Below are 18,885 nucleotides of genomic sequence, written 5' to 3' on the forward strand. Positions count from 1 at the left end.
CTGAATGTTATAACGTGATTCATAAAGTGTGTTTTATGGATACTGCATGCCAAACACTTCAGACATGCTACAACAATAAACGCTCGGAACGTACGTAAAAGAAACTGATCAAGTTCTCTGAGTAGTTATGGACCTTTTCATTTAAAAATGCACTTCCTGAGCGACAATTATACACCCATTGACGTCCGGAGTTGGCCAGCCGGATTGAAACTCATCAATCAATTTTCTTATATGTGGTATCTCTGTTTAACATTTACGAACACGCCCATTGATAAATTGATCAAGTCATTTGTAAAATCACGATTGGAGAATGTATTGGAATTGCTGCGGTTTGTCCTCAAAACAACTGGATGTCACATGTGTTAAAACAAAACAACTTATTTCTGTTTTCGTAGTGCCATTTACAAGCAACATAATTATGTCGCTATGTCGAAATGTGTCGCCAGTCGAGGCCAACCTCTATACTATATGACAATAGCTCCTACGCCAATTAAATGCAAGCCAGGACTTTTTTACTATTCTAGCAAATGTGGTCATGGTCTTAAATGGCTTTTAAGACCACGACGGGCAACTAAATATGTCCAACGCGCACACCCATAAGTCCAACCAACCTCCCTCACACACGCACACCACCAACATACACAACCAACACCACGAATTAGTTGTCAGCATACTTTACGCACTGCCACGTTACAAACTTGTTACGGGGTAAGTTACGCATTACGAACGATACAATTTTAACTTTTATTTTACTTTATTTTCAGGCGAAAGAACCTAGAACGTCTAGAAACTCCAGAACCATACGCCAACGGACGATTCATCGCAGCTTCCAGCCAGTGACACATCTGGCCCAGAACGTCCTGTACATCTCCCTGTATCATACTCTACATATGTTCCTTCTACGAACGATTCATTGCAGCATCCACTCAACGACACATCTGGCCCAGAACTTCCTGTACATCTCCCTGTATCATACTCCACATATGTTCCTTCTACGACGGTTCATTGCAGCATCCACCCAACGACACATCTAGCCTAGAACTTCCAGGAGATCTACCTGTATCATACTCCACATATTATGTTCCTCCGAACTACTCATCGGCTCATGTCGACGCATCAGGCTATGAAATCCCATATATGAAATATGGGAAATAAAGTCTAAACATTAGGTTGATTACATAGGCGTAGATCCCGGGGGATGGGGGATTTATCCCCCCCCCCCCAATATTTTGCCAGGGGGGATGCTCCATACAATCATCCCCCCAATGTTGACGCCTGAATATAAGTTTCTGACCAAATTAACCTCATATTTGTCCATTTTAGCCCCAAAAGTACAAATTTTCGCACGCTTCGCGCGCATTTATTCCACTTTTGCGCCATATTTCATCAGTTTAGCTTAAAAATAACAAAATTTTTAGCGCGCTTCGCGCGCATTTATACCATTAACTTATTCTGTCGCCAAAAGGTGCTGCTTTCACTATACTTCAAGAATTTTTTCCAACCCCACCCCCCCACCCCAATGTCAAAAAGAAATCTACGCCACTGGTTGATTAACCTTTTTAAACTACATGTTTATCATTATTTAAACAGTGTTGTTTAAGAAAATTGTATGGATTGTTTAATATACAACCACAGCATTTGTAGTTAGATTGGTTTTATGTTAACTTCAAATAAGCAACAATCCACTTTCACTTCCCTGGGTAAAAGTGATTGTTAAAAAGAAAGAATGAAGAAAGATAAAAAGTTCACAGACGATTCGTAGTCATGGCAATCGTCATCATTATGTCATCAGACTATTTGTCATCAGACTATTTTCGAGAAGGACGACTGAAATTTGCCAGACATCACAGCAGCTGGACCAGAAGAAGATGGCACATGTTCTTTTTACAGATGAGGTAGCACTGCGATGGGTAGACAGTGCGAGTAGCGTTGGGAGAATCCAGGAGAGAACTCACATCAAGGCTGTTATTCCAGCAAAATTAATACAAAACGTTTTAAAACGTTTTTAACAGGTTATATTGTGGATTTTTGGTTTGGTTCAAAATTTTTAATAACATTAAATGTCGGATTATATAAAGGTCAAGAAAACGTTTTGTATAAAAACACACTACAAAAATATTTTTAAAATATTTTCAAAATGTTATTTTAAAATATTTTTACTAATAATTTTATTAATATTTTCTTAATATTTTGCCAAATATTTTGTCAACACTTAAATAACACTATGTTATCACAAAACGTTTTTGAATGTAATGAAAACGTTTGATACCCTTTATATACCCTTTTAAACCCGACATTTAAAAGATTTATGGCAACCTTTCTAACGTTTAGCGAATGATGTCGAAAATGTTTTGAGTTTGCTCTGATGATGAGGTGGGACCATAATGTATAAGTACCAATGGTAAAACTGACCTTGTTATTGTAAGGGATGAGCTAAATGGACAGAGATACATTCAAGACATTTTGGAACCACACGTTGTCCCGTATGCGGCTGCTGCTGGTACAAACTTTACTATGATGGATGATAATGCACCGTCACATCGTGCTATTATCACAGATGCATTCCTGGAAGAGCAAGCAATAAAGAATGGAGTGGCTTGCTAGATCTCCAGATCTCAATCCAATAGAAAACATGTGGGTCTAACTGAAGAGAAGAGTCAACAAACAACTGACCCGCCACTCAATTCTCAACAACTAAGAGCAGAACAGGATCCAGCGGTTGATATTGGTTGGTGATTGGTTAAGCAGCGGGTCAAAGACGTGATCCAGAGAATACATTCACATGTTTCGATTCATGGGGGTTTTTTTCGCCCTTTCTCCTGATCCACACTAGCTTCATGTATTTTTCTAGTGAATTGGTTCGAGTCTGTCTATTATCTTTTCCTCCTCCCAGTCCATAACGTAGTTTTCTTGCGCGATGTGGTCCGTTATGGCGGATTTGTTTTGTTCTGTTAGATATTACTTTCTTTTGGCTCTAGTGTGTAGCTTCTGCTCTTAACTTTTTCTGCATTTTTTTAAACCATGAGTCAAGAAATAGGGATGTATTCTCTGGATCACCTCTTTGACTCGCTGCTTTACCAGTCCTGTATTCGCTATTTATAAATAGCAATATATAAATTCTTGATAGAGAGAAATGGAGGTTGCCATTTTGGCTGGGCGCCAGTATGTCTGGAGAATTGACCTCTAGCACAGTGGGTGTTCTTCCTGTACTTTTCAATGGTAAGGCAGTTGACTTCAGCCACTAGTCGCTCAAAATTTGGTGTGTTTTACCGAATGAAAACATTTTAAATGAATGGCGCTCGGTAAATTTTAAAACGCTTTCGGTAACTTTTCTCTAAAATCAGTTTCTGATAACATATGTAAGTTACAGAATCCCCCAATCTTCTGATTTTTGACACATATCATTTTTGTGAAAATTGATGAATACCGACATCTTGTTTTCTATTCATTTGTATGGAGTGAATGCTTATCTAGATACTCTTTGGTGATACGATGTTGTGTAATGGCTGCGCCCATGTACCCCATGGTGATATATAAATAGCTATTTATAAATAGTGAATACAGGACTGTTTACCAATCACCAACCTGTCGGAATGACAGTGCCGCCGAGAGCCATTACGGGCCCGGGGGCAATGTGAACGCACTAGCACTTATGATCAGTGATGGCGGTGCCGGACTTCATAAGTGTGGGTGTGTGTGTGTGGGGGGGGTTGGCAACAGTGACATAAATTTCATTGTAACATGGGGGAGGGAGGTTGGTGTAAAATCCTTGAACATATGTTGCAGCGGGCGAAAGTAGCATGTTTAACTGCCAATAATCAAATATGAACATTGAAGGAGACAAATGCGCGTGAAGCGCCCAAAAATTTGCAATTTGAAGGGTATTTTGCTCCCAGATGAAGTTTCTCTGAACAACTTCCACAAATTTGCCAATTTAAAGCCAATTTGGAGCGAAGCGCGCTAAAATTTGTGATTCGAATTTGTGACTTTTGCTCCCAGATTGGACGTATTGAAACAAACTCCGTGCGAAGCGCGGAAGAATTGCCAATTTTAACTAAAGGTAAATGATCAAATAATAAAGTGAAGGGCACAATGCTCGCGAAGCGCGCGAAAATTTGCAATTTGTGTTCCCACGATTAAGCTGCACTTCCCTGATCTCTCGAAGATTTCATTATATCGAGGATGATCATTTTGGCAAAAGCAAAGAGTAAATTCAAGTGATTTATTTATTAGAGTGTGTGCTTCAAAGGCTATCTTGTATTTTTTTTATAAAAAGCACGTCTCTTTTCTTTGTTTTTTACGGGCCCGTTACTTTTGTTTGGTTTTTATGGGCGGTAAAATAGCAAAGAAAACATACCTTATAATGGACCCGTAAAGGCAAAGAAAAGAGACCGTAGTGGGCCCGTAAAAAGCAAAGAAAAGATACCATAGACCCGTAAAGGAAAGAAAGGAGACCTTAGTGAGTATGTAAAATAGCTTAATAAGCAAAAATAAAAAGATATATACCTTAATGGACCCATAAAAAGAAAAAAAAGACCTCGGAGGGCCCGTAAAAAGCAAAAAAGGAAATAATGCCTTAATTATGTTAATTGCAAGGTATCTATTCTGAACCTTTTACGGGCCCCTGAGGTCCGTTTTCTTTGCTTTTACTGCTCCATAGGAAAGTATCTTTTATTCACTTTTACGGGCCCCCTAGGACCCCGGCCCCGGGGTAACGCCCCCAGGCTACCCCCCCTTGACGGCGGCACTGTGAAATGAGACTACCAAGTCCCACGGCGGGAAGGGCAGTGAGCCTGGACATCTGTGATCAAGATGACATAACCGGTCATCGAAATCTCAGAAAAGTGAGTGAAGCATTGGATTTGTGTATCAAAAAATCACCAATCGTATGAAACAATCCTACAAATGAAACTCTTCAATACTGAAACTTAATTTTAAGAACATAAATATCACAGACTTACCATGGATTTTGATATGTACATGTTTTGTTTTCTTTTTGGAAAAAAGAAAAAGAAGGGAATTTGTGAACATAACTTAATAAATATTTTGTCATTATCATCCATGGTTAGATTCTAAAACAGGTACTTAATAATTCTTGTGTACCAACTTATACATTATGTCATAATAATTAAAAGAAGGAATATTTTACCCTATCTACGTCTTATAGTTTTAATCATAATTTTGTAATCCTTGGGACTTCACAGGGTCATTTTTATTTGCCGCTATTCGTTGTTGAAATTAACCACATTGAGGATATTTTCCTATTTGTATGTATCATAATTATTAAAATGACCCCTAAAATGACCATAATTGTATCGTCTTTGACCCTCAAAGGGAGTTATTTTCTTTATCTTCTCCATTTAGCATCCCCATTAATCAAATGATCCTTATACATAGTAATATAGTAAAATATGTGGTCAACATAATAACCCATTTACAGGGTCATTTTTATTTGACGCTATTCGTTGAAATTCAAACCACGTTCCCGCCCTATTTCCACTTGCTATTTTACAAGAAAATTTAATTTCTTTATTATACCAATTGACGTAAGGTGGTACTACACCCCTTGATAAATTTGTGACTATTTTTGCATTTTTCTCAAAAAATAATAAAACACTGGTAACAAAACTAGTTACTACATTGGAGTTTCAGAAGACAAGTAGTTATTGATTTATTGATAAAATATTTGTTTTCCCTCATTTTTGACTGTAACTCCACAATTGTTGTCTGTGCTAAAATAAAATTTCCAGCGCAGTAGACCTTGCCCCTATAATATACATATCTTACTAATGCGTTATAATTTTTGAGAAAAATGCAAATATTAGCACAAAATTGGTCAGGGGTGTAGTACCACCTTAATTTACCATTTTCTCTGACCAAAACTAGTGTAGAAATAAATTTGTATCGCATTCCACGGTTGGTGACTTGAATGGTGTTGTTTTGTGTATTCAATGCGCCATTCCATACCACTTGTTGTTCACCTACTGCTGAACTCGAATCCAATATTTACCTAGAACCAGGAACTAAATGTTAAAAATTGAACTTGAACTAGTAAAGTACTGTGTCTACATAAAATTACGCGCGGTTTAGCGTTGGCCAGTGTTCACTCTATTTTATCAGCTCTCTAGTATTATATTGAGGAACAGGAAATAATGACACAAATAATACTAAGTTTACATGTGTTGCAAAATCTTACTTCATTGAATGAGCTTTCTGTACTGAGGGATGTTTGTGATTGGTTTGTTATTGTATTTCACTTGTCTTCTTGTGGCTACTTTCGCTGAAGGTAAGTACAGTATGCTTACATTACATTCACCAGTTCTCTTCAACTCCTTGTCGTTTGGACATACCTCAAAATATGAAAATAAGAGCTTTCCTGTTATACACATAGACGAGTCAATTTACGTATGAGCTAGACAAAAATGGAATATTAATGTTTTGCTTGCTAATAACTCCAAGCACACTCCTGAACAACATATCCAAAAAGGAAAAAAAGGACACAAATTTCAAAATTGGGCGAGTATGGATAAAAAAAAAACCCATCTAATCGAATTCCTCTCATTATCAGGATTCATAAAAGGTATAGTTTGACCTATCTACGATGTACAGTTCTTGAGTTATAGGCATAAAAGGTCAATGTTAAATTGTGGTCTCGGCTATTTTGAAACGAATGTAAGCATTCTTAAATTATACCCCAAGTATGACTTTGAACTTAATTGTGATGTAATACTGGGCCCTATAGTCTACATACATTGTTTTAATCCTTGAGATATGACAGACAATAACACAGTTTTCAGACCTTTTAGACTTTTAACCCCTGTTTGGACATTTGTCCCATTTAAAATCTTATAAAACAATTCCCACACAGCGGATTTAATTTGATGTTGTTGTTCTGCAAGACAGGTAACTATTTTCTAAAGATACGAAAATTAACATTTTTTCTGTTCAAAATCAATTTAGTCGCAGAACTAGATTTGAGATGCACAAAGCATGTTTGGATCGCAAATGTATTCTGAACTTTTTTTGTTTATTCAATGACCAATTTCATATTATGAATTTGTAGTTCACCTACTGCTGAACCCAAAGAAATCTAATCTTTATACCAATGTTACATGTAACCAGGATCTAAAAGTATCGCTGTCGTAGACGTGACGTCACATTGGTGACCACGTAGTGTTACCATAGCGATTAGATTACGCTCTCATGAGAACCACAATGGCACACACCGACATCGCCTGACTAATAATTACTTTGTCAGCAGAGATACTAAAATCAATACCCGGGATCGATACACGTGAATGTACTATGCACGAGTTTGATATGAGACGAAAATCTTTGGATACCGGGGTAGAAAATGATGAATATCTCCCGTAAATGATTTCGTATAAAGAAACCAGATATGGTTCCTTGCACTTGAATATATATTTGAACAGATATGATAGTCGTTAGCTTGCGTCTTGAGAAAGAAGCTTGCGTCTTGAGTCAAAAACTGACACTAATTCTGATTTATATGTGCCGAATTATATAGCGCAGTGTATAGGCCAATCGTGGAGGTAGTCTAAAAGCATATGACCTATGGCGTACCATGCTCGACTCACACACAGCGAGGTCAGTCACCGGCCTAATCGGGGCTATTGTCAGTAGCCTTAGTCAGATGTCCTTCGGCCCATTATGCGACTCAAAACTATTAAACAGGTCGATACAAAATGGCATGCGTGGCGGTGGATTCAACCTACCATGGCGATTTCTGCCATGAAGATATCGGGGCGATGACACTGTGTGGCGGTATCAATGTATGGAGATCAAATTTTTAAATTACCAATCATATTTAAGACCTGCAACCTTGTGATTTCAGAAGGAAAACATCTCGCAAAAGCTTACTAGGCAGTGAAACCCATAAGAAATGGCTAAAACTTGATTTTCAAACAGCAGAACATCGACGTGTACAGTGTAAATAGCGTTGCCATGCAAACTGTGAGATCCGTCACTACGGAAGTAGTTGTGACCTCGACAGGAAGTGACGTCGGTCTACGACAGCAAATTTAGAAGAAATACCGTGCTCCTACATAAATTACATGTGGTGTATCGTAAACAAGTGTTCACTCAAGTTTAGCAACTCTCTATTATATTGAGGACCATTGAATCGAGCTTTTTGTATCGAGGGTTTTTAGTATATCATGTTCGTGATTTGTATGTTATTGTATTTCTCTTGTCATCTTGTGGCTGCTTTCGCTGAAGGTAAGTATATACATGTACAGTAAGCTTTCATTACATTTAATAATTCTGTCTAGCTCCTTGTCGTTTGGCCATACCTCAAAAAATGAAAATAAGAGATTTCATGTTGTACACAGCCTACATTTTGTATTCCCCATAAACGAAGTTTTTCTTGCACTGGTTATACACAGTTTGACTGGATATGATTTTGTCGACTTTCAAATGCCAAATTTTAATGCACTTGTAGTTTTAATCTTTAATCACAATGTACTATTAAAAATAAAAACGACACGTAGGCCTACATTGCATTTATCATACCTAGCCATGGACTTCTATTTTTAATTTACAGATGCAATATGTCCAAACACCGGACCTCTCGGGATGGAAAGCGGGATTATAAAAGACGACCAACTTAAAGCGTCTTCTATTTATGATGGTGATGGATATTCTTTACCCCCAGAGAAAGGCAGACTAAATAATGCAAGATACTGGGCGACGGAGCACAAGGATAAATCATCCTACCATTGGATTCAAGTTGCATTCCAGGATCTAGTCACCGTAGCAGGCGTACAGACACAAGGTGGTGGTGACTTTGGAGAACGGGAATGGGTGAAAAAACTGCAGATACAAAGTGGTGATTCAGAGAATTCTTTGACATTCATTATGGAAGAGGATAGCCCTAAGGTATAAATAAATGTTATGATAATACCATAGCTAATAATAGCTTTTTTCAGAACAGAATAACAATACTACTAGAACAACAACCGAGTAGATTAAATTATCGCACGTTGATGACGCAATGCATGACGTCAATTTTATGTCACTTTAACCACTGCATAGTGGGCTATAGGATGGAACTAATTTGTGGCAAAATTACAAATGTCTATAAGGTACCTAGAAAACATTGTATTTTATTTACCTAGAGGTTTATGACCCGAGGAATTCAATGGACAGCATTTTGAATTCGTATGACGTCATTAAAATACTGTTCTCTGATTGGTTAAAATTAACTTTCATTAATGTTCACTTTAAACGTATTTTAAGTAAATTAGGTTAATAGGTTTATGGATCCACAGAATGTAACATTTGCTCAATATGGTGTTGGCATAAAACAAACTAATTACTTGTTATGCAAATAAGCTAGTTCACGCTATATAAAACTCATACACTGCATCTAGTACGGTGGTGATTTATTACAAAAATAATATTAATAATAATAATAATGAATTGATGAATTAAATGTTAGATTCGTTGATTTAAGGGCTTTAGTAACAACGTTTGCACCGTATTTTTGTGGGACATGAGAGCACATCAGACATATCGAATTACATTCTGAATACGAAGAATGTCTTTCTGATATCAAATAATGATATACAATACAAATTTTATGGCAAATTATTAAAAATTGATATTTTTGACATAACTTTTAAAATTTATAAATCTAAATCTAATGATATTTACTTAAAGAGTATGCTATGTAGCTGTGAGGAAAAGCCGACGATCCGATCATTGATCTTTCGTATTGTAGATCTAGATTTAATTCCCCAAAACCCCTAAAAAATTGAGGTCTTTTGTGGAAAAAATTTGTATCTTCGTACTTGAATGATACTTGTGTTAAAGTGCAATTATTTGTTAATGTATGAACTGCAGGTATTTGACTGCAAGTTTGGCCACATAGGTGGACCAACGTGCATTAAGTAGTACTATTAGTATTTAGTTCATTAATTTGTTGATTTTTCCTGTTTAATATCCATTCCAGACTTTCGCAGCAAACACAGATATAAATACAATTGTTAATATAACGTTTTCTGTGCCAATCACGACAAGATATTTGCGGATAGTACCAACTGATTGGAAGGTCTGGGTTGCACTGCGCTTTGAAGTTATTGGCTGTCGAACTGGTAAGAAATATTTATTTTCTAAGATACTCAATTTTATCCTTTCAGTTTTTCTCTACAATTCAGTAGAGTGTAAAATATGGAACATTGATATTGCATAATGATATGTAGCACAACAACATGCCTATAGACGAATCCAACGAGCCAAGACATGGTCAGGATTTGGTCGGCCATTATTGGGTCCCCGCATGCACCAAACTGGTGTTGTGAGTACCCAATTGGGTGGATTAAACCCGCTTAAAATTCGATGTTAGATTCTTTTGTGTTGTAAACTGTCATCATTCTTTTGTCTACGTGTAACACGGGTGATAGAATGCAGTTTAAAATACCCTCCAAGGCCGCATCATTTCACATTTTAGGTGAGATAGAGCCGACAGGGACCCAGCTAATGGCTGCCATTGAGGTGTAGGAATGCGTGGAATTGGATTCGTCTATAACAGGAGGGTACATAAACACAACAAAAAAAACTCCTCACTTACATCCGTCCACCTGCTCTGATGGTAGCGCAATCCAGGGATCGCCGGTTCGAATCCCACTTCAGCCATATTTATTTCATCCCCTTCTTCATTCAATTTTAAATATACTTCAATTTCAGTGGTTACATCATCGCAGGCAACGACTACCAGCGCCAAAGCAACTACCAATCCTTACATAAGTACATCACCGACAGGTGGGAAAAAACTTCTCATCATTTAAAGCCTTAATGTACGATCGTTTTTCAGAATATACCTTTATTTTTTTCAAAACCGATTTTTTGGCATATTTGTAATACTTACACATGTTCCAACATAAATATATGAGCAAACTGTCAAATTCGCCCTATTTGTAGTAAAACGGGATGATTTTCTGTTGGTCCGATATGTTATCATAATTTTTCAGATTATGATAATATGTCGGAATGGTCACAAATTGTAGTCTCCTACGAAGCCAGTTTGGTTACGCTCCCTCCACACATGTGGAGGGGGCGTAACCAAACTGGCTACGTAGGAGACTAACTCTGAGGCCGCACTCTCCGTCCTCATCCAAAAAGTGCGAGATATTTCGAGTGATAGAAGTGAAGTTTATAATGTTGTTTCTTTGTAAATTTCCAATGTTTGTCGCGTCCAAATGTGTTGGGAACTTTCATAATTAACTATATATTTTATCATTTTGGAAGAATAAATGAAAAATCTAAAAATTTAAAAAGATCGTACATTAAGGCTTTAAATGGTTTCAATTTATGTGAAGCAAATTATTCCGTCACATTTTTTAGAAAACTTCAACACACACCTTAGGTTACAAATCTGATACATCTGTGAGATATATTATGTCAGTCAGGAAATCCAAAATGTACACCTGATTCATTTATTCTTAAAACGAACATGATGAATTCATCTGGTAAAAGATTCTGCTGCTATAGTTGTCTAATTGTAGCCCGCAGGAACTCGGGGAGATGATCTTGGATGCGAAGGTTTATTGCAGTATTTTATAGGGCGTGCGCCTCCTAGAGTTGCTGCAAAAAGTTTTATAGAATAACAGCTGTTTACTTTAGAATGAAAGTTCATTTGGGTTGGTAGTAAACATAATTTAGTGGTGTAAACCTTTGATCACAACAAAAATTTGCGTACCTGGAATTTTCAGTCGACACTTCGACTTTCATCAGCAGACTAGCAACCCAATCCAGAGGTCAGCGACCTTTCAGACACTTGGCCCCAAAATCGGGTCGTACACTCTAGGTAGCTGTATCGGCCCCCGTCTCTGTTCAGCGATGGCTGGTTCACTCTGATATACACCAGGCACAAAAAGAAACTCGTCAGTTAGAGTCATCCTTGCTGTTCAACAACCTGATAATTTTGGATTATTCTGAAATAAACATTTTATTAATTGGCCTTTACTTTCTTATTTGACATCCTGTTCGTAAAAATCGAGCAAGAATTAACCAAGATATGCGCATCCAAACCCTCAAACCCCCAAATCCAAAGTTGCAATTTTATTGCTTGTTACACCGTGTTCTTTATTGATTAGCCCGTGGTGCTTATGTGCAATACAACGATGCGTTCCTATTGAAGATCGTTGAAATTGGGGTTTGAGGGTTTGGAGGCGCATATCTTGGTCAATTCTTACTCGATTTTCACGAACAGCGTAGACAAAACATATAGGCCTACAGCTGTTTGCATACTTTTTGTTGTTGTCAAATTAATGATCCAATTCATTTATCTTTTAATCAAAGATTATTAATCGAAGCGCGGTGTTCAAGTATTTAATGAAATCTGTTTTGCAATAAGCGACATAATATAAACATAATATTTTGGTAGATTACCGAGCGGGCCAAAGCGTCGATGAGGGGCAAACGTTTGGGGCCAGTGGAAGACCCGAGAGATAAATTGTTCCAAATTGAGAGTGATTCAGACTAGACACATACATGTACATGTAAACTTGTACATTTGACAGCTCAAATTATTTTTGCTTTGTTTTTCTTTTCATAATATATCAGTAACACTGCATTATAGTCAATTTAATAAACACCTGCTAAATATAAAAATCTATATATTATGCTACGCCCAGCTTCCAGTCCGATATTTCAGTAGCTTATTAACGACGATCACAGAATCGTGATACACACAGAAAAATAAAGGTGTCAAATTAGCTCGCTTACTGGATCCGAAATGCCAGAGTACCATAGAGAATCCTAGTACAAAAGTATAGGCAAAATTGATTCTCGGCTAAAAGCTCTATGAACATGCGATTTTCAACAAATAAAAACTCAGTATCTCTTGGAATAGTTTTACAATAGCGAAATAAAAATCATTGATTTTACTGTAGAAACATATGGTGGGTCTCACCAACCCCCTCTCTATGGTCATTTTTGATGGTCGGTCCTACCCCGGGTAAGGTGTTGGGGGAAATGTTATCACTAAAATTAGCGCAAAGGATGGATCTACGATTAGCTTAAGTCGTTTGACGTAAAGACGCGCATTTTTTTATAACGGATAAAACCTTAATAACAAGTTTGTTTCCATTTCCAGGGACAATGATAATTGGAGTCGCAGTTGGATCATCAATAGCACTTATGCTGATCATAATTTCTGTCCTGTGTGCTCTGAAACTAATAAGGTAAATGATAACTAACGATACTAATGTTTATGACTTTGCGCGCATTTCAACATAACGTCACTGGGCGGGAAAAACCTCGTATTTACTTTTTGCCCTTGAACATGGATGAAGCAAACCTATCAATGTAAAGTCTACACAAACAAGGCTTTATCCGTGTTCAAGGGCCAAAAGTACATATGAGGTTTTTCCCGCCCAGCGACGATAATATAGTTACTTGAAAGACTGTTTTTAGACCACAACTCAACTTGATTATAACCAAATTAGTAGTATCTGTGCATATTTTCTCGCACTCCGTTCACATTATTGGGGTACAGGGGCGACATTCTGTAGCCACAACACTGCTTTATCCATTTTCCAAGCCCAAAAGAAAAAAATGAGATGTTTCCTGCATGTACTTTTTGCACTTGAACATGGATAAAGCAAACTATTCAATATAAAGTCTACACCTACAAGGCATTATCCGTGTTCAAGGGCCAAAAGTACATATGAGGTTTTTCCCGCCCAGCGACGATAATTGAAAGACCGTTTTTAGAACACAACTCAATGCTCAACTTGATTATAACCAAATTAGTAGTATCTGTGCATATTTTCTCGCACTCCGTTCACATTATTGGGGTACGGGGCGCCATTCTGTAGCCACAACACCTAAAGTTTGTTCGGCACATAATTGGCGAAAAGTATTTGGCTTTATGTTATTGCGCGAGTTATTACACTCAGCACAGTGTTGCTCACTATGCAGCATTTCCGCCCAAAATCAGAACTACCCGAGCAGCTCCGAGCGTAATGGCACTGTGGCATACCTTCAACCAGGAAGACACCCACGGGAATGATCTATACGCCCAACCCTATCTTATAGATGCAATGGCGATGGGTTGAAATCAATCAAAGGACGGAGTCTCATGTTCATATCCAAATGTATTTCAAACATGGTGATTGACACTACAAACTTATTACTAAATGCACATCCTTTTTTGATTTACACCAAAAAGCTTAATAGCATTATCTCAAAGTATTTTATATGGTTTTTGTATAATTAGAAAGTGTGGGCACCCTTAATCACTGAAGTACCAGAAACTTAAAATCTGGATGAGAAGATATGTTTATTATGCGGGAAAGCAGAGTGTCAAATTTGCCATAGTTAAACTTTAGTGCAACCAAACAGTATTCAACTGTGCGCTAGGCCATTAATTTAGTATGCATGTAGAAATGCAACGAATAAGTATGAAATGAGTAGAATGCATAATGCCGAATAATAAATTATACTAATTTTCTAACTATCGAATCTGTTCCTATATAAGGCACAACATAATTTTTGGTCCTATAGTGCTATCGGTGCCAGGATAGGTACCGATGGCACTTTTTATCGTAACCCTAAACATTTGTACAATGCATACGTTTTTATTTAAATGAAAAACAATAACACTGTGCAGCTGTTAGTATGCTATTTATTACATCGCCAGTGTGATAATACGCTGGCGAAGTTACGTAATTAATCGGATTAATTATCATAGCAATAGGTGAAAACAATTTTGAACATATCGCGCTGCACTACAAGCAGGTTACACTCATCACCTGTGTATGTCTGCAATCATAGATTGAAAACAATACTGGCCTTTTCAAAGATACTAATCTTACATGTGCAAGTAATCAGCATGATATGGTTCAATGCAGAGGTACCACGTGAACGGTATATTCAAAAATTGTTTTCACCCATTGCTGTGGTAGTTAATCCGATTATTACGTAACTTCGCCAGCGTATAAGAGTCATCGGTACCTAACCGGGCACCGATATTTCTATAGGACCAAATTCGATGTGGTACCTAACTCATGAAGTGTCTTGTGCGCGGGTAGCGACCACTGGCTTTACACCATTACAGACCAGTAATGTATTAATTTGGTTTTATACGAAAGAATAATAATTTAGGTATTGTGTCTTGTTAACATTCACCAATCCAGAGTTAAACGTGGTAAGCAGACAAAGCCTGTTGCCTCTACAGCTAAACCAACCGAAGTCAATCAGCCATACTACTTGTCTGTTTTTGATGCCACACCGAATCACCCATCCGACTCAAGTATCAAGCAACCGGTGTATGTCGACCCTAATCAGGAGAATCCTCCTCAGGACGAATTGTACCATGATATCACAGAATCCGCTACTGATGATGACCCTAATGCAATTTACTATTCGTCCGTTGAATCAACATCCAGTCCCCAAAGTAACAACGGACAGGTGTCTGATAGTTATCCTAAGCCGCAGACGAAGGGTAAAACATTTGAAGCACCAGAAGACACGAGTCTATACTACGCTAGTTCGGATACGCAGAAAGGCGTAGGTTGGGAAGAGAATGCAGCGTATGACAGTTTTTCAAACGACGACGGCGACAAAAATGGCGGCAACGATACAGAGGGTTGGGAAGATAATACATTTTATAATTTAGAGGATGAAAAAGATGAGAATTCAACTGGTTGGAAGGACAATGATATATATGCCGGGGCTGATGATTAATACAATCATTCAGATACAAAAAAGTGTTTAGATCGGGTTAAAAACTCTTTTTAAGTCATAAAGATTGACGAATGGTATAGTTTGACGTACATGTACTATGAGATGTACCGTTTTTGAGTTACAGGTAACAAGGTCAAAGGTTACATTTTTGGGTCAGATTTTGATACAAATTGTCTCAAATTGTTCCTCTTAAGATAATGAATAAGGTAATAAGTATTCAAACCATATTGTAACATTTGCTGAGGACCCCCTCAAATTTTGTCAAAATTCTTCACTGCAAACATCATCCTTTAGGTGCTGTATTTGTGACAAAATCCAAAATTTTGTATAAACATTGATAGAACAACATGTCCCGTCGTTTTATTATACACGAGCAAAATATTAATCGAACGCAAACGCGATATTGATAACATTGTACGTACATGACGTATGGGATGGTCATAACACATCAAATGACCGACTTGAGCACCATCGACGGTGTGAAACGCATTGGCAACATCGCGTCGGCGCTTGAATTAAATTGCAATTTTCAGTTTCAGTTTTAATTTTTTACTTCAGTTTCAATACTTCTTTGCTTTACTTCAGTTTCAATACTTCTTGTGTAGCATAATCAAATCAATATGGCAAATCCTATGACCTGATGCATCACTTAAAGCCATATTATAACATTTCTGTAAAAATAGATTAGTATTTATTTTCCATAAAATGTTAGCTTTTACTGTCAGATATGTCCCCTTTTAATTTTGAGCCGAACAAGTGAGGTAAAGCATAGAAAATTGGAATTTACTACTAGCGCCCATGCATGTTACTCCCGCGGTTTTAATACGGTACGATCCTCGGGGTATGTGTGTGTGTATGTGTATCCCGCACGCCGTGTCGGTTTTGTCGCTGATTTGTCGGTTATTACCCTGATAGCCGGATACAGTTACTCATACTGACGAAAACCCTCCCGGCTAAAAAGGATTGCTTTGGGGTTTTGGCGTTAAAAGCTTTTACAGCTGTATGTTTTAGACGCTATAAACTCATCAACAGTTCCAGCATATCTCTATAATTATTTTACGTGTCTATTTTGCTGATATAGAAATAATTGCCGTTAAAAAAGTTGACTTTAAGCTGTCAATTACTTTGCATTGTTTTGCCAAATTTACATCCAAGGTTCAACTGAGGATAACTTGAGAGTTTTACTGCAAAGCTGCATTTTTAGTACAAAGGTCCCACTTGGCATGGATGCTCCTTGGGGCAAGAGAAAAAGATTCATCCAAAGGGACACTTTGTCTTGTGCATAAAACCTCCTAATTAGCATAAATTATGCTACTTAGTGCCCAAAATATGGTATTTTTTTATTTTTTGGACCATTTTGCCAGAGAATACATATAAACGGTTCAAATTGGCTTAAATTAGGGTAAGGAATTAATTTTTTGGGTTGTTTTGGGAATATGTCGCCAATTTGACCCTCAAATCCAAGATGGCTGCTGACCGCCATCTTTAAAATCTAGCGTTTTACAACTTTTGAGCAGTATGAGCTACACACTTTCTGGCACTGTTCGGCGCAAGAGAAAAAAATTCATCCAAAGAGACACTTTGTCTCTTGCATAAAACCCCCTAATTAGCATAAATTATGCTAATTAGTGCCCAAAATATGGTGCCCAAAAGATGTTGACGTTAATGTTAATAGTTTCTTGGTATTGTTTTGGGACTGAGTGCAGTCCAAAGTAATGCTAATACGAATAAAGTTCAGTTGGGTGAAGGTTCTATCGTGCATCCTCGGAAGAAATCTACTTCTGTTCAACGTTTCTAGATCAGAAAAACATGCGTAGAAAATGGTAAGTTAAAAATTTCTAAAAGTGTCCCTAGCTCGGATTTTGTCAAAAACCACGCCAAAGTATTTCTCTTGTCATAACAATTCAGAAAAAAATAATTATATAAAATATAAAATATTTGCCAACAACAGTCATTGATTTGCCGGTTATTACCTTGATAAAGTTCCTCAAACCGACAAAACCCTCCCGGCAGCATAGACTAAAACGATTATTTTAGCTGAAAATTTAGCTTTCGGCGCTTACAGCTTTCACGGTATACATATCATCAGTTCTAGCTTGCTACAATAATTGTTTTACCTATCTATATCGTTCATAATAAATAAACGCTAATGAATTCAATATAACTTATTATCTTTTGCCTGTCAATTATTTTGCATCGTTTTGCTAAATTCGCATTTTATCCCAGGTTCAACTTCGGATATGTTCATTGCTCAAGAACACGCGCTTGTTGTAGATGATGCTTCTCGATATATCACGATCACAAAAGCAGCATAATGTATAATTATGTTATCACTCTTCTTTAAATAATTAATAATTGCAAAACCAGAAAAAGGGATATTCAAGATGACAATTGTAACCTTTGTGTGGCAGGTGTTGTTAATTGTTTGTTGGCATGGTTTGCGACTGAGTGCAGCCCAACGTAATCCAGAAGGTAAGCTTCTATTTCGAACGACTACTATATTAATGATAATAATGGTACCACCGTATAAAATTTCGACGCAAAAAAAATGCTGTTTCATTTGTCCATTAGTTAAAATCCTTTTGTGCGGAGGTGCACCGCACTATTTTACCACTTGCTTATGGACCGTCTTGAAAATAATAATACCTTTTTCGTTTGAGATATATTGATGACAATCATCATGATCATTGTTTTCCTATTTGGACTCTTCGCCAAGAAGAGCTGGACATTCGTTTCCTCTACTATAAAACCGGGGACTGTGCAATTGTTATTATCCCGCAGAAGGTATCTCCAGTTTGACACAAAATTGCATGTCTCATAAATATGTGCCAAAAACGGTTTGGCCCGATTTCGACATGCCACACCCACCCAGCCTTCTACTTGCAATGGTTCTTATGTTACCTTAGCTTACCTTAGCTTAGTCTTCCCTATATGTTTGGCATTCAGACTGATGCATATTCGTCTAAGACTATACTTGCACCAGAGTCAATCAACTGGGCAACATATCCGAGACAGCACACTAGCACAGCTATATTTCATGATTTCAGCAATACTTTTCCTTGATGTTCCCTTGCATTCCTTTTCGATTATGGGGTATTCTCTTTGTACCAACCACTGCCTGATGCAGCATCAGGAACAAGGGAAAAAAATCATGACAAACAAAGAAATCTGTTT

At 37.4% G+C, this 18,885-nt stretch overlaps 1 protein-coding gene across 2 annotated transcripts; it reads left to right on the top strand.

The window, feature by feature from the left end:
- Positions 1–6,074: 6,074 nt before the first annotated feature.
- On the top strand, positions 6,075–17,851 carry LOC140146715 (uncharacterized). Of its 2 annotated transcripts, none has more exons than XM_072168585.1 (6): positions 6,075–6,286; positions 8,564–8,898; positions 9,974–10,115; positions 10,708–10,782; positions 13,118–13,205; positions 15,162–17,851. In XM_072168585.1, exons 1-6 carry the CDS (start codon positions 6,226–6,228, stop codon positions 15,709–15,711), a joined length of 1,251 nt encoding a protein of 416 aa, XP_072024686.1. In that variant the 5' UTR covers positions 6,075–6,225; the 3' UTR covers positions 15,712–17,851. The 2 variants fall into 2 exon arrangements, with proteins under 2 accessions (XP_072024686.1, XP_072024687.1); XM_072168586.1 differs by lacking the exon at positions 6,075–6,286 and adding an exon at positions 7,189–8,238.
- The last annotated feature ends 1,034 nt before the right edge of the window (positions 17,852–18,885 follow it).

The sequence above is a fragment of the Amphiura filiformis genome, chromosome 2, assembly GCF_039555335.1.
Source record: "Amphiura filiformis chromosome 2, Afil_fr2py, whole genome shotgun sequence".
NCBI classification, from domain to species: domain Eukaryota; kingdom Metazoa; phylum Echinodermata; class Ophiuroidea; order Amphilepidida; family Amphiuridae; genus Amphiura; species Amphiura filiformis.